Raw genomic sequence first — 20,968 nt, forward strand, 5'->3', positions numbered from 1 at the left:
TCCCTAGGTTAGTACCAGTGTTGGCCTTGACGCTGAACGTGACACAGAAGTAACATGCTGAACAGGTGGAGACATAACATCATCTAGATAGGCGAGTCCGATAGCAGAGAAATTCGACAGGATTTTGTCACCATCAACGGCGCTGAGACCCTAGAGCACATTTCCAGCGGCTTCAAAATGACTATGGATCTGTTTTCATTAAGGGAAGAACACGTCAGTCTGGACAAGATGTGTTTGACGTACTAGCAAACAGTCATTAAGCAGTATCAATTGAAGCTATATCTAAGACTAGACCTCAGACAATTCGAGTAACCCAAAGGGTCATAACCAATAGCTATAATGTGTAGGATAGCATCGCCGAGGAACAAAAGAAAAGCGAAATGGCGCAGACCAAAGTTTTGAAAACGTATATAACATAGGTATCAGGCAAATTGGTATCTACAGTTTGGCAAGCATCTTGTGGCCGTTCTGCAACAAAGCAGCGGCATCCGTCACAAGCTCATCAACAATAGCCTTGGCGGATTTCTTCTCGTTGACGACAGCAGCAACCTTACCCATGAGATAAGGGCGCGCGTTCTCAAGCACCGAGTCATCAACGTCGTCGGGGAGGTTCTCCATGTCGTGCTCGACGGGGATGATACCCTTCGAGGTCAGCTGCTTGATCTCGTCCCGTCGGTTCTCCTCCCAGTTCTGGATGTATTCATTATTGCGGACGCGGAGCGGGCGACCCTAAGCCTCGTTAGCCACATGTCACTCAGAAGGTATAACTGTCAGAAGGCGGGTGTACCGTGAAGATGATGGTGCGAACGTTGTCCTCAAAGCCAGCGGTGCGAACAGCCTCCTGGTGAGCCTTGGGAGCACCGGCCTCTTCGGAGAGGATGAAGCGAGTACCAATCCAGACTCCCGAGGCACCCAGCATGAGCGCAGCAGCGACGGAGTTGCCGTTGTAGAGACCACCGGCAGCGACCACCTGCACAGGCTTGCCAGTCAAGGGGCTCTTCCGGCCCTGGCACAGCTTGGCCACCGTGGGGATGAGGATGGTCGTGGGAACATTGCCGGTGTGACCACCTCCTTCACCACCCTGAGCGCAAATGATATCGGCGCCGGCATCCAGGGCCTTCTGCACGTGCTTGGGGTGGCCGATCATGTTCATGTAGAGGATGCCGGCGCCGTGCAGCTTCTCGACAACATGCTTGGGGGGCACACCGACCGCCGAAACGAAAAGCTTTGCGCCACTCTCGATGATGATATCAATGAGCTCGTTGAGCTTGCCCTTGGTGTAATCGTAGCTAGCAAAAGAAAGGAATTAGCAACTTCAATTTTCTCCACAAGTCTACCGTGTCATACGATCCAGATGATCGGCAAATCACATGCGAAACTAGTGCTACTACTCACTTGGTCTTCCGAGCACTACCGCCAACCTGGGGAAGCAACAGGTCAACACCAAAGGGGGCGTTCTGATCCTTCAGGAAGCTCTTGAGTTCGGCGATCTGTTCGCGAAGCATGTCCGGGGTGTAGCCGATCCCCCCAAGGACTCCCAGACCACCGGCGTTGGTGACCGCTGCGGCCAACTTGGGCCCAGCGGCCACGTTCATTCCTGCCAGCAGGATGGGGTGGTTGATCTTCAAAAGATCAGTGAGGGTGGTACGGATTTGCTCTGTGCATTAAAGTGTGATGGTTAGCAGGGAGGGTCTTAAAAAAGGCGTTTGGGGGTACCACAGCTGTCACACATGTGACAGTGGTGGATTCTGGGGTAGGTAGCGACGGAAGCTTACGAGGAGAAGCCATGTTTGGGGGCTGGAAAGGACGGAGCTGCAAAGTGGGTATCAATAGATCAAGATAAGATGGATAGTTAAATGGGATGGAAGATGCTCAAGAGAAGTATTTCAAAGGATTTAAAAGAAGGCATCAGTGACCAGAGGTCATAAAGAAGGCAAACAAGGAGGGGAGGGAGAACCGAGGAGTGAGGATTACCCCGGGGGTTGTGCCTCGGTCCAGTCGAGATGGATGATCATGGATTAGACGGGGTACGGTTGGACGGACGGCTACCTACTCCCGCCTCGTCACACTTGACTGGCTACCGGACCCACAGTTCAGCCTCAGGCCATCAAGGGTCGTTGGCCATGGGCACATGATTCGTACATTGTGTTTGTTTGTGGAATGGACTGTGTACAATCAGCCTCAATTCAGCGTCATGAGCAGGCAGATACTGAGCACAATAGAATTCTACTATACTCCTACCTTTTCGTTTAGAGTTGCAAATACTGTATATACTATCAAACTAAATTCCCCCCGAAACTAAACAACTTTCTTTTTCTACCTGAAGTTGAATCTAGTAGTTGAGTGGCCTCAACTTGAATCCTCAGGCTACGCGCTGCTTCTACGTAGTAGTTTATGACCGTGCGCTGGCCCCGGTTAGCTGAGGAGAGGCAAAATGTGGAAATGCGGGGGGAGAGCGAGGCGGCGCCGCGGCAGGATTGCGCTGAGTGCCTCAGGCACAGACCATATCAAATCAGCTGACTGAGGGGCGCCAAAGTCTCGCTCGGGCTTCTCTCGCTTTGACGCATGACGTATTCCGCTCTCCCTCGCCCACGCATTCGCTTTCGCCGCTAATAATCTCTGCTGCATTCCGTCCTGGGCACCTGAAGAATGGCATATCGGTCCTCTTCCACTTGGTATCGCAATGCTGCCACCTTGAATACCGCCTTTCGGTCTTCCGGTTCACTGAGCCGGCTCAGTGGGGCTCCGAGCTGCTTGTCTCAATCATTCGGACGGCCGGGTGGAAGTGCTTATCCATCGAGTGCAGGCACACCGAAGAGGCAGGTCTATTTGCCAGTCAAAGTTGCCCGTTGTAACCAAATCTAACCTACGCTCCTCATAGAGAATTGTCTACATCTGGTATGAAGTCCCTTAGACCCACCCTCGCAGTCCAATGGCCTGTTGATGCTTGTTTCTAGAACCCCTTAGCGTCTACTGAACTTTTTTCCCTCTACATCGCAGCTTTCATAGCCCTAGCTAACGCCTGATTAGGACATGTACAATCTCAACCTTCTTTGGTGAGACGATCTCTTCTTGTAACAAGACCGAGGACACCCGGTTATGAAGGCTTAGGACCCAGACCTTTCATAAGACGGGTTTCAACTAGCCAACAGGCGCTGTTCAACGCCAGCATGGACGCCCATCAGCCCCCAATGCATCGCGCATTCATCGCCTTTGGGAGCAATGTAGGCGACCGCATCGAGATGATCGAGGCCGCCTGTCGTGAGATGGAGCGAGCCAGTATCCGGGTCAAGAGAACCAGCTCGCTCTTCGAGACAGCTCCCATGTACGTTCTCGACCAGGATCCATTCATCAATGGAGTGTGCGAGGTTTGTCTATCTCTCTCTGCTCAAACCCCCAAAAACAATGCCCACCGCAATGGTTCTTAACATCGATCTACAGGTAGAGACCAGCCTAAGCCCCATGGATCTCCTCGACACCCTGCAGTCCATTGAAATCGGGCTAGGCAGAAAGAAGCTCATCGACAAGGGGCCCCGATCCATTGATCTGGATATCCTCCTGTACGATCAGCAGATCTTCTCCCACGAACGCCTCAGCATCCCACATCAACTGATGCTGGAGCGCGACTTCGTCCTTCGCCCATTGAGCCAGTATGTTTTGACCTTGACGAACCCCTCTCACCGCGAAACAAAACTAATCCCCCCCAGGCTCATCCCTCACGAACGCCCGCCCTTCCCCGGCCACAGCACCACCTACCTCGCGCACCTGAAATCCCTCGCCCCGCCCACCCCCTTCCCCGTGGCCACCACCCCAATCTCCCCCACCTTCCCGGCCATCCACTCGACGGCCCCGAACCGCCGCACGCACATCATGTCCATCCTCAACCTGACGCCGGACTCTTTCTCCGACGGCGGGCGCCACTCCGCGCAGGACCTAGACGCACTCACGACGACGGTGCGCGACATGATCCGCGCGGGGGCGACGATCATCGACATCGGCGGCGAGAGCACGCGGCCGGGGTCGCAGCCTGTCGGGGAGGCGGAGGAGCTGCGGCGGGTGGTGCCGGCGATCCGGCACATCCGGACGGCGATGCCGGAGGCGGCGGGCGTGGCGATCAGCATCGACACGTACCGGGCGCGGGTGGCCGAGGCGGCCGTCGCGGCGGGCGCCGACATCATCAACGATGTGTCGGCGGGCCTGCTGGACCCGGAGATGCTGCCCACCGCCGCGCGCACCGGCGCCACCGTCATCCTGATGCACATGCGCGGCAACCCCGCCACCATGACCAAGCTGACCGACTACCCCAACGGCGTCGTCCAGGACGTCGGCCGCGAGCTGCGCGCCCGCGTCGCCGCCGCCGAGGCCGCCGGCGTCCGCCGCTGGCGCATCATCCTCGACCCCGGCCTCGGCTTCGCCAAGAACGAGCCCCACGATCTCGCCCTCCTGCGCGACCTGCCCCAGCTGCGGACCGGCGCCGTCGAGGGCCTCGAGTACTTCCCCTGGTTGATGGGGCCCAGCCGCAAGCGCTTCGTCGGTCGCCTGACCGGCGTGACCAAGGCCAGTGAGCGCACCTGGGGCACGGCCGCCACAGTCACGGCTAGTATCGCTGGAGGCGCCGATATCGTGCGGGTGCACGATGTGAAGGAGATGTGGCAGGTCGGGAGGGTGGCGGATGCCATTTATAGGGGAGTCGTATAAGCACTTTCCCCAAAAAAGTTTGTTTGTGTATAGGTTTTTATCTAGTGATTCTGAACTATATAGATCGAGATTGTGCTTAGCATGGTTGCATCCCAGGAATCGAAGAAGCCAATGCTAGGCGTTTACATTGATGCGGTTCCCAATACTAGCAAGCGACACTACTTATTTGCAACGAATATACAAGAATCCAAGGAACGTTTCGAAGCTAGTAGCGAAACATCGTTGACGGTAATTTTGAAGACACACACAAAAAAAAAAAAAAAGCAACGACTGACGAGGAAGGCCGGTCTGGTCTACACCGCATCAAGTGATGACGGGGTCTAGCAGTCTGCACGTCCGGATGGAAGTGGACCGGGTAGTTGTCTGTCTAGGAATGGTACGAATCAGGGGAATATAAAGTTCATGAGGATGGGAACGCCACATGTAAACGAGATCGAAGATAGAATTGGCTAACAAAAAGGTTCAAGATGGGTGCGAGAAGCGGGGAATTGAAGGCGGTAGGTACGACAAAAAAAAGCGACTTATTTAGCTGTTAAGATAGCTGCGTATAGCACCTGTATAGCATTGTCAATATGGTGTTCTGCGGAGAGAAAGAAGAGTAGAATAAAGACTTACCCTGTAGCTTGACGGCACCATCTCCAACCAGCTGCGTCAGGTTCTCGAGATCATCACCGGCTGTGATACCGAACCGACGCACAAAGTCCTTCGCCGCGTTTTCAATGTCTCCATAGGTGTCGCTCTCGGCGGGGAGATCGTCCTCGGGGCGGCCGAAGTAGGTGTTGCTGGAGATAGCAGTGGCTCCATCGAATTGACGAAGACGCTCCTTGGCCTCGGCTTGGGCGTTGGGATCGAAGCGATCCCGTCCAAAGAACTCGTCAGACGAGATGCCCTTCTGAGTGCCAAATCTAGACTTGGCCTGTTTCAGTTCCTCGTCTGTGAGACTATTAGCAACCGATACTACATCTATAAACAGACAGGAGAACAAACCATCAGCAGCAGATCTGGTAGCAACAGCGCCAAAGCCCAACTTCTTCGGAGCAGGAGGTTTCGGTGCGCCAACAGTCTGTCCGAATCCCAGTCTCCCAAGGCCCATTCCAAGACGCTCAACATCACCCGAGCTGCGTTCCTGAGATGTCCGCGAAGGGTTGATGGGGGTAGGGGAGGCAATCGGCGCCGCGGCGGTGGTAGCCTTCGCCTTGGATTCAGCCTCCGCCCGCTCGGCTTCGGGATCGTAACCCAGTTTCTCGATACGCTCAGCCTCTTCCTTGGCCTTTCTCTCCGCCTCGTCGAAATCGATCATGTCCGCACCGCTGACAATCTTCTTGGCCCCAAGCTTGGGGGCCTTTTTGGCGCCCAACACACTGCCCTTCTTAGCAGTCGCGGTCGAGGAGGTCTTGCGAACAGCGGCACTGGCCCTAATAGCGGCCGGGGCAGGAGAGGCAGCAGGGCTGTCCTTATCGGAGGCGGAAAGCGGGGATTTGGAGCGCGAGCCGTTGGCACCCGAGTTCAGGAAGGGCGATGCGGTGCGACTCACGACGGGAGGGGTACCCGTGCGGGAAGGAGGGTTGCTGGGCCGCTTGATGGACGGCTTGTCCCAGGAGGAGAAGAAATCATCATCAGCGTCACCAGCCGGGGTGCTGGAGCCGTTGGACGAGGTGCCGACGGGGATATCGGTGATCACCACTTCTTCGGGATACCTGATGAGGGAGCGTACTATTAGACCCCATACTGTACAAGTTTCAACAGGCGAGTGCATGCAAGAAACTCACTGTTGCGCATCCTGAGCGGCCCGTCTCTTCAGCTCCTCCTTATATTTGACGGCGGCATTGCATGTGTACTTGACCTTCGTGTCCTTGCTGGCCAGAGCGGCAGACCCTCCATGCGATTGGAAATACTTAGTGGCAGACTCGTTTCCACCGACTTTCATCATCCGGAGCTGCTCCCACTGCCATTCTATGCGCCAGTCGTTAGCATCACGATAGGATTGTTGGTCAGGAGTTGCGTACGGTCGAGGTTCGTGGAGCGAACAAAGGAGATGTGGACACCCAGGTTACGGTGATTGGCCGAGCAGTCCAGGCACAGGTAGATACCGAACGGCACAGAGGACCATGTTGGGTTCTTAGAGCCACAATCGAAGCAGATCTGTGCGGAATCGAGTCAGTCCTGAGGTCAGTTGCTAGGCGGGGAGGGGTACGGCGCACCTTGTTTGCGGGTTTGAGCTTGAGCTTCTCAAAGATCTTTTGAGACTCCGCCTTGGAGGCAGACATGATGGCTGGTGTTGAAAAGAAGGAGACGACGACTCAGAATAGGAGACAGAATCCGAGTAGATGTTGAAGACAAAGGGAGGGGAAGAGGGGAGATCGGTCGGAGATGAGGGAGAACGACAGGATCCAAAAAGCAGCCCGGGAGGAGCGAGCGAACGTGGTCGGATTGGGATTGAGTGTACCATCCCCGTATTTTTCACTTTAAGCTAGTGGCACTTGCTGCAACAACACACCTTGCTCATTGTGGCAAACATAGGAGACATACAAACAAACAAGCGCGAGTTTCGAAGAAAAGAAAATCACTGGCTCAGCTAACAGCAATCCAATTGAGTCCTACATGTCTTCTCAACTAGTAAGTTGACAGTAGTCCCTCATAGTATTCATATCTTGACGTAGCTACTACCTACAGGACATTCCTCCTGCTCAGGGCGGGAAACGTATTGCAAATACGAGAGTTTTGTATGCAACGGCGGCGGCTGAAACCAGGCCAGGGCCCTTTCGCACGTGACCCACTCCGATTCCGCACCCCCACACGCTTCTTTCAAAGCAAGTTCGGTCTTTACCGTCGCCGAATGAGATCCATCCGTCCATGGCTTGCTTCATTTCTGCCCGGCGGGAACAGTAAAGATTGCGCAGAACCTCGCAACTTGTGCTTCGTCTGCCCATGTTCACCAACTCTCAACCACAACAGCCACCCTTCGTTCCATGAGGCCTTTACTGGTACTCAGACTAGCCCCTCACCACAATGCTCTCCCACCTCCGACCTAACCACCCTGCCCTCTTCCGGGCCTCCTCCACCGCTGCCGCTCACCTGCGTCCAGCGCTTCCCCGCATGACCGCCCTCGCGCGATACTATGCGACCTCAGGCCCCGGACGCAACCCGACCCCCAAACGAAGGAACGTAACCGTCCTGTCCGACGATGGACGGTACGAGTGGGGGGAGCTGAGCGGCCGGGAGAAGGTCGCGCGGGCGACACAGCAGTCGGTGAATTTCCTTGTGGTCGTCGCTGGCGCCGTGTTGACGGTGAGTTTTCTGGCAGTCGCTCGCCAAATCGCATACATGCCTTTTGCGCGTCTTCTGAGCCGAAATCTGACGAGTCAATAATTCAGGGTGGAGTGTTCTACCTCCTCTATACCGAGGTCTTCTCCCCCAACAGCAAGACCTGGCAGTTCGAAAAGGCAGTCGAGCGCATCAAGGACGACCCCCGCTGTACGGATCTCCTGGGTGATCGCAGGGAAATCAAAGCGTACGGGGATAGCACCTGGAGCCGATGGGCGCGGAACCGACCGATTGCGTAAGTGGCCATACCGCATATCTTTTTGTGAGGGACAAAGGCCCCCCCAATGCTGACTTGCATGTGTGTGTGTGTGTGTGTGTGCAGGACGTCTGTCTTCCAGGATCGAATGGGCCGCGAACATTTGAAGATGAATTTCCATGTACGTTTTGTCTGGTTGTGTACTACTCCCACCTGGCATTAAGTGGTGGTTTCCAGTTCGGGATTACTGACTGTCTGCGTGGTGAAGGTTGAGGGCCCACTCAACACCGGTATCGTGTTCGTGCATATGATGAAGCCTTTGGATCAGTATGAGTGGGAGTACCAGCTGCTTGCCCTGGAAGTCAAAGGTGAGTGCGAGTGTTTTTTTGGGAGGGATAAAATGAATAGGTGGATTGACTGACCTTATTAGGCCACTCCCGAGTCGTTTTAGAGCAGGCACGCGAAAAGCCTGGAGTCGGAAAGGCGCTCAAGATCTTTGGCATTCAATGGCGATGAGTTGCTGCATGCTTGTAGCTACTAGGGAGTGTAGATGGAATAATCCATCTGCAACTCTATACTCTATCCGTGAGCTTGAACATGGTGAAACTTTACGAGGAATATCTAGCTTCTCGCCATTTTATGTGCTATCACGATTGTAAAACAGACTTATATACCCAAGAAGAAAAAAGTCTGGGATCGGATAATAAACGACCAAGAATAAGAAACATTTCTCATTTCGCTTCAGCGATCTATATACAAAATCATTCGTAACATGTCATACCCACCACAAACTATACAATCCGGGGACCCTCAAGAATGGTCTTGGCTTCCTCCGTCCGCCACCAACTCTTGCCCTCCTCACCGGGGAAGGCGAACGCATCCATACTCTCGGGCTTCATCTCGACACTGTATCCAGGCTCCAAGGGAGTGACGTAGTATCCATCCTTGACACTGGAGGGGTGCACGAAGTGCTCGTGCAAGTGGTCCACATACTCCAAGACACTCTTCTTACCGCTGACCACCACGTAGTCGATAGTGCTCAGATGCTGGGTGTACTCGGGCAGACCGACACCACCGGAGTGGGGGACGATGGGGACGCCGAACTTGCGGGCCAGCAGCAAGATGGCCAGGACCTCGTTGACACCACCGACACGGCAGGCATCGGCCTGGAGGACGGTCAGCGCTCCCGCCTGCAGGAGCTGCTTGAAGACGACGCGGTTCTGGCACATCTCGCCCGTGGCCACGCCGATGGGGCCGTGGGGGGTGTTCTCGAGGGCCTTCTTGATGGCAGCGTGGCCGAGGATGTCGTCGGGAGAGGTGGGCTCTTCGATGAACCAGGGCTTGAACTCGGCGAGCTGCTGCATCCACTCGATAGCCTCGGGGACGGACCAGACCTGATTGGAACCCGTGGGATTAGTTACTTGAGCTTTCAGTCTGCCATGCAAAGGATGACACTAGGCAAAGGCAACACATACCTGGTTGGCGTCCACCATCAAGATGTTTCCCTTGTCGTAACCGATCGCTTCACGAGCAATCGCCAACCGCCTGCGGTCCTCCTCGACGTTCGCGCCAACCTTCAACTTGAAGTGCTTGTAACCCTGAGCCACACTGTCCTTGAGCAGCGCCTTGAGCTTGTCCTCGGAGTAGCCCAACCAACCGGCACTGGTCGTGTAGGCCGGCACGGCCTGGCTCTGCTCGGCCTCCTTGATACGCTCCTGCTTGCCACCCTCAACCTCCTTGAGGAGCGCAATGGCCTCCTCAGGGGTGATCGCGTCGGTGATGTAGCGGAAGTCAATGCAGCGGACGAACTCCTCGGGAGTCATGTCCGCGACGATGCGCCAGACGGGCTTCTGGAGGGTCTTGGCCCACAGATCCCAGAGCGCATTGACCACCGCACCCAGGGCCAGGTGGATGACACCCTTCTCGGGGCCGATCCAGCGCAGCTGGCTGTCGGACACCAGGTACCGCCAGGTCTTGCCCCAGTCAGCAGTGAGCTCGTCGAGGTCCTTGCCAACGACGAGAGGGGCAAGGAGCTCGATGGCAGAGGCGACGATCTCGTTACCGCGGCCGATCGTGAAGGTCTATCTTCAGCATTAGTCTCGGGGGCTTGTTTTGGTTCGGCTAGGCGACGAATTGGCTTACCATGCCATGCCCAGCGTATTCGGAATCGGTGTAGATGATACAGTAGGCGGCAGAGTAGTCACCGGCGGCATTCATAGCATCAGAACCGGTCTTGTCGAGGGAGGTCTGTCATGAACGTAATGTGGATCAGCATGCTGCGGGGGAAGGAAAGAGTAAACAGAGAGGGGTAATCATGTCTGAAGGTCTGCCATACCGGAAACCTCACGTCCCGCGTGGTGAAACTGGTGATCTTGACCATCTTGTCTGATTGAGGCGGGGTCAATTGGAAATATTCCAGGTCTGTGAATTGCAAAAGAAACCCCCGTCGAGGGGACGATGGATGATTATATAGCGGGGGAGGGGACTGGCCCTTCCCCCATTTCCCCTCCACGTCGTGTGGGGAAACCCCGCCCGATTGGCGGAGGAATTGTGGCTGGCTGTGGGATGAGTTTCTCCGCCACTCACAGCTCTTCTTACGTTAATCAACTTCAATCCAGGCCTTAAAGTGAGTGATTTTTTTCTGGAGGCCCGCGTGACTGTCAGTGGATATTCTGGCGTGGGGGAAGAGTAAGGCTAAGGCTAAGATGAGCTTGATGTTTTACGAGGGAAGCAGGAATCTGCTGCAGCATGATATAAGTTACAAAATAGGTTGGGACAGATGCGGGAATGCAATGCAATGCAACACGCCCTTGCGCAAGAAGTAGGTTTAACACGAGTACACGACAATCCAGTTCATTTGGTTCATTTTGTGACTCATGATAGTCCTGGGCCCAAAGTAAACAACGAATCTTTCCTCTACCCGGAAAGACCTCTCTTCTCGCTCTCCGAGAAGAAGATAATCATCCGCCATAGCTTCCGGACCAACACCTCTGCCTCTTCGTCGAGAGCCTAGTGGTACCCAGTTAGATACGAATAAACAACGGATCTTAGATAGATGACTTACCTCCTCCAGCTGTTCCACCAGCTCTTGAGGTTGTCCATGCTTTCGAACATGTTCCTCGACCACTTCCACCAACATCTGTTCCTGCACGCCCAGGTATTCCACAATCTTCTTTTCCACAAAAGGCTTGAGCTGCTCGGTGACGACACTCTCGTCCACAAACTCCCACTTGACATCCCAGTTCCAGAGCCCCTCCTTGTCCGTGGGGATCTCCGCAGCCAGTTGTCGGGCGACTTGTGCGCGTTCCTCGTCGGACAGGCCAGCCGCTTCGGCAGCACTGTCGAACTTGATGGGGATAAGAGGTCGTCTGGCGGTGGCCTGTGGCTCCTCTTCGTCTTCCAGCAAGCCCTCGACCTCCGCAATAGTGCGGCGGGAGGTGGCAGCTTGAGCCTTCTGCGCGGCTGCGCCGAGAGAAAGCTTGAAGCGCTGGGGTTCGCGGGGAGCCTGGGTGCGTGACTCCAGCTCTTCGGCCTGCCGAGCGAGGAAGTCGTCTGCCATGCCGCGGGCCTGCTCCCGTTGCTGCACGGACCGGGCCCGTTCTCTTTCCTCCGCCGCCCGATCCGCTTCGTCCATGCTGACCTCACGGGCTCGGAACGCCGCCCGGCTGCGGAGCCATGCACCCCGATCGGCATAATAATCCTCCATTTTGCGGTTGGCCTCGACATCATCATTCCATTCCCGATACCGCTTGTCCATCTCATCGCGCACCTCCTGTACCTTGGCTGCCTCTTCCTTGTCTCGCTTCTTCTCGCGTTCCAATGCAGCAGTTCTGCTGCGCTCACGGTTCAGCCAGCGGCGTTCCTGGTCGAGGAACTGCTTCTCACGCTCGGACTCCTTCTTTTCTTGACGACGGCGCTCGAGTTCCTCGTCGCTAGCGTCCGAGTCTTCGTCTTCCCGGTCGAAGTAGACGGTTGTGGCCCCATTTATGTTACCTCCGTTGACGAAAGAAACCCCCTTCTGGTAGTCCTTAGGGACTTGAACTCCGAATGCCTTCGGCCCAGAAGGCACACCGCGGTCGCGAGGGCCCAAGGGAACTCCATTGGCGCCAGCAGCAGGCCCACTAGGGGCAGAAAGAGGAGGTGAGGCCAGTCGATTGATGCGTGATCCGGAATTGCGTGCTCGCTCCATAGACTCGATCTCTTCCTCCCGCTTCAACCGCTCGATATCCCGGCGATTGCTACGCTCACGGAAGGCAGCAATTTCCTTAGCGACCGTTTCTCTCATCTCAGGAGGGATATCGGAAAGCTCATCCTCCACTGTGATCGGAATAGTAACGACTTCCGCGGATGTTCCATCGTTCTGTCCCTCGGAATCCTTCATAGCGGTGTCGCCTTCACGATCGATGGCCGATGCATCTTCCTTCTGTGTGGGTGCAATGGGGTGACACAGATCCGACAAGACGGCCGCAAGGCCGCTGCGTGCAGCACCTATCCGCGCCTCGCGTTCGGCTGGGTCCTGCTCTCCCTTGCCGGACTCGTATTGCTCCAGGTATTTCAACGAGCTCTCATCGACAACCACCTTTAGATAGACACAGTCAGTACAGTCAGACATCTTTAGTAGCAGGCAACGTACCAGTAGAGTACTCTTTTCGACTTCGTGCTCTTCCTTGTCATCGCCCTCCCGCGGTGACTGTCTCTTCACAGGGACTTGCACATCCTTGAGCACTTCCACAGCAGTGCTAAGACTTTCCGGGTCCTCGTACTCTGCAAAGCCGAATTTGCATGGTTTCTCATCCGCATCGGTGGCGCGAATCCAGCGCCGAAGGTTTCCCGCCGAGCGCAAAATTCTCTCCACGCCTTCGTCCCCAGCCACACCTTCCGTAATGCCGCCCACAAAGATGGTCCGGACGATCTCCTCTCGCGTCGGCGGTTGAAGTTGCATCATCGCATCGCGAACATTCTGACGCTGAGACTCTAGGCTGGAAGAGCCCAAGCCGGCCCGGCGGCCGGGAGCGTCTCCCCCGCGCTCCTTGCTGGTATCCGGTGTAGCTGATTTGGACGGGCCTGAGGTTCCGAGACGAATGACTGGGGCAGAGAAATTGATATTGGGCATGTTGGGAGGAGGTTGGAAGTTGGCTGGGAAGCCGGCTGGTCGACCGGGCTGCTGCGCGTTGGCTTGCTGCATCCCCGGCGGAGGAGTCGTTCCAGGTGCGACCATACCTGGTGGAGGAGCTAACGAAGTCATTATGTGATGCGACAGTGATCCAAAGAACTGATAATGGCCTTACCCATGCCCGGAGGTGCTCCAGGGTAGCTTCCGAAATCTGGTGGTCGGCCATAAAGGCCAGGGGCTTTGCGAGATTAGTACGCGCGTCAAAGAGAACGAAGGGAAGAGCAGGTCAAGGACATACGTTGGTAAGGATTGTACATTGCAGCGTGTTCGCAGCTTCCGTTCCGGTAGCTGCAAAAGATTTAAGACGCGAGATACGTAGCCGATAACAAGACTGAATGATGTATTGACCAGAGACAGATTGCTTGACAGGTTGCTTGAAACAAACCCAAGAGCAACACAACTGTCGCCGAGTGCGGTTCAAAGGTCGAATGAGAAATAGGGAGATTTGGTGGATGGGGAAGATGGAGGACTTGCGGCGGATTTGATCGAGGCTCGATCAGAAGGGTGGCCTGTGCGTGGCCCTTGCTGGAAGCCTGACAATTCAGGCCTACAACACAGGCCTCAGGTGTCAAACCCGCTCATGCAGAAGCATTGATCGTCACTATCGTCGCTTACGCAGGCAATGGTGCTGATTATCGATATCATGCTCATTGGATTGCTTAACTGAGCTCTGATCATCATCCTCTACTTGCAGACTTCCTAGGCAAATTATGCTCCAATAACCACGCCTCGAGCAAAGCTTTACTTTCTACAACTGAGCCTTCGCATATGTTGGTAAATGTGACTTGAGAAGGCTAATCCTATCTGTTGCGAATGGACCATGTTGACTTCCCAATTGTTATGTGAACTGATCGTCGATGTCTTGAAGCCTCAACTCCCATTGAGGTCTGTCAATTGACCGTGGCTGAACATGGGTAGAGCAACATCTCTCAATGTGACTGAGAAAGGAAGCATTTCCCGGGGTGTGACCAGCATTTTGAGGATTTCCCAAAAGCTTCAATTCGAGCATAAAACCTTTGAAGGACCCTCAGCTCCTGATCACCATTGATCGGACAACATTCCTCCGGAAGTGCCTCAGGTGAATTGGCGTGAAAGGCTCGTATCCAGACGGTAGCCGGTCACTCCTTCGAGATTAATATCCGAGACCTTCGGGAGCATCGTTCTAGAAGCACAGCGATGACAAACATATCCATAGAACCGTCCAGCTGACGGTATATCGCAAACCATTCGTCCACGGCAATGGAATTATCGGATAAATCGAAGCGTCACAGCCGGCAAGGCGGCAGGTGCGACTGGTGAGAAACGGTGGTGGGGGGGGGGAGTTTCCTGCTTGACCGGGAGTGCCCCACGGCAGCCCCTCTCTGGACGGAGGGCAACACGCCGGTTACGACATCTTCGCTCCTTCTCTGTTGTCACCCTGTCCGCGCTTCCCGCTGTCTATCTTTCTCTCTCTCTCTCTCTCTCTCTCTCTCTCTTTCTTCTTTTGCTTCTTCAGCTTCTGTCCTCCCTTTCACTTCCTTCACTAAATCCCCTTCTCCCATCTTCACTACTCAGGTATGCATCAGCTCTTGACCCCTCGTTCCTTCGTGAGCTAGCTGTAGCTCTTTCTACTCTCCATACACTGCTTTGAGCCCCGCGCTGACGTCCACATTGGCTGTAGCTCCCATCACCATGCCTAGCTTCTCTCAAGCCACCGAGCTTTCCGCCTGGAAGGAGCTCCAGGACCACCACAACACCGTGGGTCGTAACATTGTCCTGAAGGAATGCTTCCAGAAGGATCCCCAGCGCTTCGAGAAGTTCAGCCGTACCTTTAACAACACCGTTGACAACACTGAGATCCTCTTCGATTTCTCCAAGAACTTCCTTACTGAAGAGACTCTGGCTCTCCTGGTCAAGCTGGCCAAGGAAGCCAACATTGAGGAGCTCCGTGATGCCATGTTCAAGGGTGACCACATCAACTTCACTGAGGACCGTGCTGTCTACCACGCCGCCCTGCGCAATGTCTCGAATGAGCCCATGCAGGTGGATGGCAAGAGCGTTGTTGAGGACACCAATGCTGTCCTTGAGCACATGAAGGAGTTCTCCGAGCAGGTCCGGAGCGGTGAGTGGAAGGGTTACACTGGCAAGAAGATCAACACCATCATCAACATTGGTATCGGTGGTTCAGATCTGTAAGTAGGATCTGGTTTCTCGATTAGCGCGTTAGACACAATACTAACTGCAGAATCCAGTGGTCCCGTCATGGTGACCGAGGCCCTGAAGCCCTATGGTGCTGCCGATATGAAGCTGCACTTTGTCTCTAACATTGACGGAACTCACATTACTGAGGCCATCAAGGACTCCGACCCCGAGACCACCCTCTTCCTGATTGCCTCCAAGACTTTCACCACGGCCGAGACCACCACCAACGCCAACACCGCGAAGAAGTGGTTCCTCGAGACCGCTAAGGAGGATTCTCACATTGCCAAGCACTTTGTTGCCCTCTCCACCAACGAGGCCGAAGTCACCAAGTTCGGTATTGACAAGAAGAACATGTTTGGTTTCGAATCGTGGGTTGGTGGCCGCTACTCCGTCTGGAGTGCCATCGGTCTGTCTGTTGCCATTTACATCGGTTTCGACAACTTCCACCAGTTCTTGGCTGGTGCCCACGCCATGGACAAGCACTTCCGCGAGACTCCCCTGGAGCAGAATATCCCCGCTATCGGTGGTCTGTTGAGCGTGTGGTACAGTGATTTCTTCGGTGCCCAAACCCACCTGGTTGCTCCCTTCGACCAGTACCTACACCGCTTCCCTGCCTACCTGCAGCAGCTTTCTATGGAGAGCAACGGTAAGGCGATCACCCGCACGGGCGAGTACGTCAAGTACACCACTGGCCCTATCCTGTTCGGTGAGCCGGCCACCAACGCACAGCACAGCTTCTTCCAGCTGCTGCACCAGGGCACTAAGCTCATTCCCTCGGACTTCATCATGGCTGCCGAGTCGCACAACCCAATCGAGAATAATAAGCACCAGCGCATGCTTGCGTCCAACTTCCTCGCGCAGTCCGAGGCTCTTATGGTCGGTAAGACCCCCGAGGAGGTCAAGACTGAGGGTGCCCCCGAGAACCTGGTGCCTCACAAGACCTTCTTGGGCAACCGCCCCACCACCTCGATCTTGGCCCAGAAGATCACTCCCTCCACTCTGGGTGCTTTGATTACTTACTACGAGCACGTTACCTTCACCGAAGGTGCCATCTGGAACATCAACTCGTTCGACCAGTGGGGTGTCGAGTTGGGCAAGGTTCTGGCCAAGAAAATTCAGCAGGAGCTGGAGACTGACGGCGCCGGTGCTGGCCACGATGCCTCGACCAGCGGCCTGCTCCTTGCTTTCAAGAAGAAGGCCAACCTGGCATAGGGGAACCAATCGGATGCTGTGGGGTGAATATGCTTGGAGGACAAAAACAAGTTGTACAAGACAAGTTGTACATGTTCATGAAGCCATGAGTGACTTTATAATTTAATACCTTTCCATTCAAATGAGTATAGTAGGTGCGGATACAGTGCACAACGTAGGGATCTCCTTTCTCTTGCATACGTGTATGGACAGAAGTGCAGAAGTGCAAAGCTCTAGATTGGCATTGTTGGAACAGCAATCGCACTAACACAAATGGGTGAGGCATCCCACAGAGTATAAAAAGAACAGCAGATGTGATGACTGTATGAGTGAGATGTGGTGGATGACGGCGAATTAACCAAGGTTTAGTTCCCTTGCGGCGGCGGCCCCCATTACCGTGGACCACAACCAACACTCTGTTTGTCTTGCTGTTCTTTCTCCGTCCTCGCTCCTTATCGCTAGCAGCGAGCCCAGACGCCTTGTCGGCGTGCGCAAGAATAACATTCTTCACCAACAATGCCATCCCACTCCAGGGGCAGCACCGCCCACACTCTCTGGCAGTATGGCCTTCTATTCTCCGTCATTCTCCAGACCTCCGCGGCGGGGGGCAGCGATTCCCCGTCCAGCGGTAGAAACGGGTACAATTATGGACAAGCCATCCCAGTGACCTGTCTCAATCGGACCATGTGAGTTCTTTCACTGGCAACCTCGCTCGAAACAGAAAAGCAAACATACTAATCACATTGGTCTTAAAGCGACTCGGGCGAGCATGTAAATTACCACCACCATTACCCACTCCCCTCTCTTCCTCAATACATCGCCGCCATTACCTTGAAAAGCGTCGAAAACAGGTTACTGACGCCCAAACTCTTTCATCCAGATAACCGACAATCAAGGACACCTACAATACATCCCCTTCCCAACATGCAACGAGACCTCCCTCCCGCTCGCCCTCCACTACGGCGTCTCCGAGACTGTCAACTGCACCATCGCCTCGCTCCCGGATGAGCTCTACCACCTCCTCGAATACTACGTCCACTCGGACGTGCCCATGACCTGTCGCGTGCCCACCGCTCCCTTGGCCCAGCATCTCCTCAACACGCCCGAGACCGCGGACGACGGCCAAGCCGCGGGGAGCCACGAGCTCGAGATCGACACCGACGGCCCGTCCTACACGCCCATCACGTTCGCGCTCCAAGGCACGCTCCAGCGGAGCCACCTGCACATCTGGACGGACATGAACCTCCTGGCGCACAATATCGCGGCGGACTTGAAGGACATGAAACAAAAGGCAAAGAAGGGTAAGGGCAAGGCGGCGGCCGCGGGCTACGTCGTCGCGGGCACGGCGTACTCGGTCCCGGAGTTCGATGTCATCGTTCAACGACAGATGGAGAAGAAACATACCAGCGACGAGGAACAGGCGGCGTCCGCGGCCGTGGCGGAGGCGGCCAAGGATCCCTGGACCGCGGGCCATGGGACGAAAGTCATCCGCGGGGAGCCGTTGACGTTCTCGTTTCACGTCAATTGGGTCGAAGGGGGGAGGGGCATTGGGTGGCCTTCTTCGGGGCTGGGGTCGTCTGGTACGCTGGGAGGAGGAGACGGGGCCGAAGGCGCGGGTTTCTTCTCGAGACTGGTGTTCTTTGTGATGGCTGCTGGGGTGGGGGCGGTTGTGGCTGTGTATTGGGAAAGGAACGGGGGCTCTTTTGGAATGAGGCGGCGGAGGGGTGAAGGGATCCTCGGGGTGAGTTCGTCGTCCAGAGGGAAGGTGGGTAATGGGGCAGTGGGAATCACGTATGGGAACGGCGGCAAGATGAATGGGTATGGTGGTTATTCTTCGGCTGGGGCTGGCAATGGGGCCGCCGGGGCTGGGTACGGATATGGAGGGTATACCGGTAGTGGGAAGAGGGATTGAACTGACTTTTTCTGATCTTTTTGTCTGCAATTGGAAATGTCTGTATTGTATATGGGTTTATGCACAATCACGGAGGATGCAAAATAGCTAGCTGTATTGCACGGCATGGACTGGACATAGACCACAGATATCGATAGATGGAAAGATAGATAGATAGACCTTTTTTGTGATAACTCTAGTGTTGGGCACAATGCGATTCAAAAACAAATGAGATATCGCAAGAAAAAAAACAAGCAAACCATAGCATATGAAACAATCTCCGAATTTAGTATACAGAGCAAGAAACACCCTCTTTTTCCCCTCCCGCAACAAATCTCTATAGTGATCGTTGCTTCCATACATCCCTATCTCTCAAAAAACAAAACCCCTTCTTTCCTCCCTAAACCCCATGACCGCATCTCGTTATATACACCCCCGGGAACCCCCGTCCATCACCCGCCTCCTATCGCCACGAAACACCGAGAACATAAAAAACCTTACCAACCCTGAGCTCTCATCTTCTGCACCCGGTGCAGGGTGTCCTGGAACGAGAACTTGAACAGCTTCCTCCACCGTGCACTCCGCTTGTTCTTGCGCAACTGTCCCTTGCGGACGTGGAATTTCTGCTCGTTGACCATTCTCTTCAATTTGTGCTGGGCGAGGCGGGCGCCCAGCATGCGCAACGAGCTCGACAGATCGTTGCCGCGGTCGGGCTGGACGAAGATCTGCCGGCCGAGGGAAGGCCCCAGCTTCAGGCTGATCTTCGGCGCCAGGCGCAGGTTCTCCTGCGCCGAGAGGCCGGCGAGCGGGCCCGTGGCGGAGGAGGAGGGCGACGACGACTCGTCCGACAGCGCGTTGCGGCCGCCCAGTCGGAGCTTGTTGAAGAGCTCATCGATGCCCGCGTCGGCGTCGGCGTTGGCTTTGAAGGCGGTGGGTCGGGGCGATGACGGGGCGCCGCCGAAGGCTCCTTGCGGTTTTGTGAGGTTCGGGAAGGCGGATGTTGAGCGCTTGGGGAAGGCGGATGTGGATGTGGACGACGGCGTAGAGGGTGAGGCGGGCGGAGATGAGGACGAAGAGGAAGAGGAAGAGGAGGAGGAGGAGGAGGAGGAGTTGTACCGGATCGCTGGGAGGGACTGTCTGGCGAATTGCTTCGTATAAAGAAGGGATGTCGTCGTCGTCGGCCGGGCAGTCGAGCGAAGACACTGCGATAGGGTACGCATCTCCATGGCTAGGCTCTATGGTCGTGCAATCGGCACGACGAAAGACCGATGTCAAGGGTGTTACCACTGAGTGAGAGCAAGGACTCACGCTCCAATTGAGACAAGAGGGGTGGTTATCGGAGGCAGGATCGCGGAAAAGGGAGTCTCAATAGCAACTCGGCCTATCCGTTGGAATTTCCCGCTCGGAAATCTTCGTGTCACGTGAGATGCGGCATACTTCGAACAATTGACTTGAGATCCTAAGGGACTCTACAGGTTACATCACTCCTTACCCCTCATTTATATCGGATCTGGGAGCAAAATAGTCAGGAAAAGGCTATACTTGCTCGTTTTATTTGTTTATAACTCAACGGAGCACGTCTCAAAAACCCCCACGCAGATATAAGAAAAAATGTCCTCCGTCACAATCGCAACTCTTCCCCGCATGAGCCGCGATGCTCTCTCGGCCCTCCTCCTCTCGGCCACTACCCCGAGCAATCTAGCCATCGTAGATGTCCGTGACTCTGGTACGTTCCTCCTTCCTACGACTACTCACACCGCATGGCACTCACACGAATGATACTAGACCACGTCGGCGGGCACATCTTTTCTTCCACCTGGGTCCCCAGCTCCACGTTGGACGTGCGCATGCCCGAACTCGTCCGCACGCTGAAAGACAAGGAGCAGGTTGTGTTCCACTGTGCGCTCAGCCAGCAGCGCGGCCCCTCGGCGGCTCTCCGTTATGCTCGGGAGAGAGAGCGTGTGCTCGGCGCCGAGGAAAGCCATAAGCAGAAGGTCTTCGTCCTGGAAGGCGGCTTCGTGCAGTGGCAGGAGAAGTACGGCAAGGACACCCGCTTGACCCAAGCATATGTGGAAGATATTTGGCGGGAGTACTAAAGGGTTTGTTTCGTTGTCTCTTTTTCTGGGGATGAAGCGGTGTTTTCTTTTATATATACCCTTGTGGCTTCGTTGTTTTAGATTATTTCGGACTGAGGGCCATGAGTTTCTATAGAAACCAGAGCGATATACGGAGACACTCAGTCTGGAACAAAAAATTTCTACGAGATTGAAAAGCGTTGAGGCTCAATCAACCGCAGTGCATTGTACGGTGAAGA

The 20,968-nt window shown here is 55.1% G+C and overlaps 10 protein-coding genes across 10 annotated transcripts; 5 read left to right on the plus strand and 5 right to left on the minus strand.

The window, feature by feature from the left end:
* Positions 1-245: 245 nt before the first annotated feature.
* Positions 246-1,957, minus strand: BO82DRAFT_343940 (nitronate monooxygenase). The gene is made up of 4 exons (XM_025633640.1): positions 1,776-1,957; positions 1,396-1,657; positions 788-1,289; positions 246-729 (listed from the first exon to the last, which is right to left on the minus strand). Exons 1-4 carry the CDS (start codon positions 1,786-1,788, stop codon positions 439-441), a joined length of 1,068 nt encoding a protein of 355 aa, XP_025488116.1. The 5' UTR covers positions 1,789-1,957; the 3' UTR covers positions 246-438.
* Positions 1,958-3,170: 1,213 nt separating this feature from the next.
* Positions 3,171-4,698, plus strand: BO82DRAFT_377683 (folic acid synthesis protein; the record flags this gene model as incomplete). Its single annotated transcript, XM_025637588.1, has 3 exons — positions 3,171-3,368; positions 3,442-3,650; positions 3,708-4,698. The coding sequence occupies 3 exons, from the start codon at positions 3,171-3,173 to the stop codon at positions 4,696-4,698; spliced, it is 1,398 nt and encodes a 465-aa protein (XP_025488117.1).
* Positions 4,699-4,760: 62 nt separating this feature from the next.
* BO82DRAFT_435492 (ADP-ribosylation factor GTPase-activating protein) lies at positions 4,761-7,100 on the minus strand. The gene is made up of 6 exons (XM_025641030.1): positions 6,900-7,100; positions 6,705-6,840; positions 6,468-6,651; positions 5,686-6,395; positions 5,314-5,631; positions 4,761-5,252 (listed from the first exon to the last, which is right to left on the minus strand). The coding sequence occupies exons 1-6, from the start codon at positions 6,963-6,965 to the stop codon at positions 5,224-5,226; spliced, it is 1,443 nt and encodes a 480-aa protein (XP_025488118.1). The 5' UTR covers positions 6,966-7,100; the 3' UTR covers positions 4,761-5,223.
* A 441-nt stretch (positions 7,101-7,541) lies between these two features.
* Positions 7,542-8,930, plus strand: tim21. Its single transcript, XM_025636136.1, has 5 exons — positions 7,542-7,986; positions 8,073-8,257; positions 8,345-8,399; positions 8,487-8,586; positions 8,649-8,930. Exons 1-5 carry the CDS (start codon positions 7,708-7,710, stop codon positions 8,732-8,734), a joined length of 705 nt encoding a protein of 234 aa, XP_025488119.1. The 5' UTR covers positions 7,542-7,707; the 3' UTR covers positions 8,735-8,930.
* A 3-nt stretch (positions 8,931-8,933) lies between these two features.
* BO82DRAFT_435494 (mandelate racemase/muconate lactonizing enzyme family protein) lies at positions 8,934-10,637 on the minus strand. Its single transcript, XM_025641031.1, has 4 exons — positions 10,554-10,637; positions 10,361-10,465; positions 9,694-10,299; positions 8,934-9,612 (listed from the first exon to the last, which is right to left on the minus strand). Exons 1-4 carry the CDS (start codon positions 10,596-10,598, stop codon positions 9,010-9,012), a joined length of 1,359 nt encoding a protein of 452 aa, XP_025488120.1. The 5' UTR covers positions 10,599-10,637; the 3' UTR covers positions 8,934-9,009.
* Positions 10,638-10,918: 281 nt separating this feature from the next.
* On the minus strand, positions 10,919-13,838 carry BO82DRAFT_395074 (uncharacterized protein). The gene is made up of 5 exons (XM_025638771.1): positions 13,630-13,838; positions 13,507-13,569; positions 12,852-13,450; positions 11,283-12,797; positions 10,919-11,227 (listed from the first exon to the last, which is right to left on the minus strand). The coding sequence occupies exons 1-5, from the start codon at positions 13,646-13,648 to the stop codon at positions 11,135-11,137; spliced, it is 2,289 nt and encodes a 762-aa protein (XP_025488121.1). The 5' UTR covers positions 13,649-13,838; the 3' UTR covers positions 10,919-11,134.
* A 940-nt stretch (positions 13,839-14,778) lies between these two features.
* On the plus strand, positions 14,779-16,901 carry BO82DRAFT_357875 (glucose-6-phosphate isomerase). The gene is made up of 3 exons (XM_025636137.1): positions 14,779-14,945; positions 15,052-15,562; positions 15,623-16,901. The coding sequence occupies exons 2-3, from the start codon at positions 15,063-15,065 to the stop codon at positions 16,782-16,784; spliced, it is 1,662 nt and encodes a 553-aa protein (XP_025488122.1). The 5' UTR covers positions 14,779-14,945; positions 15,052-15,062; the 3' UTR covers positions 16,785-16,901.
* A 286-nt stretch (positions 16,902-17,187) lies between these two features.
* On the plus strand, positions 17,188-18,675 carry BO82DRAFT_318717 (uncharacterized protein; the record flags this gene model as incomplete). The annotated part of the gene is made up of 3 exons (XM_025632652.1): positions 17,188-17,449; positions 17,519-17,534; positions 17,644-18,675. Exons 1-3 carry the CDS (start codon positions 17,280-17,282, stop codon positions 18,673-18,675), a joined length of 1,218 nt encoding a protein of 405 aa, XP_025488123.1. The 5' UTR covers positions 17,188-17,279.
* Positions 18,676-18,765: 90 nt separating this feature from the next.
* On the minus strand, positions 18,766-20,015 carry BO82DRAFT_357876 (mitochondrial 37S ribosomal protein bS21m). The gene has a single exon (XM_025636138.1). The coding sequence runs from the start codon at positions 19,878-19,880 to the stop codon at positions 19,152-19,154; it is 729 nt and encodes a 242-aa protein (XP_025488124.1). The 5' UTR covers positions 19,881-20,015; the 3' UTR covers positions 18,766-19,151.
* A 133-nt stretch (positions 20,016-20,148) lies between these two features.
* BO82DRAFT_435499 (phosphatase YCH1) lies at positions 20,149-20,960 on the plus strand. The gene is made up of 2 exons (XM_025641032.1): positions 20,149-20,380; positions 20,440-20,960. Exons 1-2 carry the CDS (start codon positions 20,266-20,268, stop codon positions 20,748-20,750), a joined length of 426 nt encoding a protein of 141 aa, XP_025488125.1. The 5' UTR covers positions 20,149-20,265; the 3' UTR covers positions 20,751-20,960.
* Positions 20,961-20,968: the final 8 nt, after the last annotated feature.

This window comes from Aspergillus uvarum, assembly GCF_003184745.1.
Source record: "Aspergillus uvarum CBS 121591 unplaced genomic scaffold BO82scaffold_62, whole genome shotgun sequence".
NCBI lineage: Eukaryota > Fungi > Ascomycota > Eurotiomycetes > Eurotiales > Aspergillaceae > Aspergillus > Aspergillus uvarum.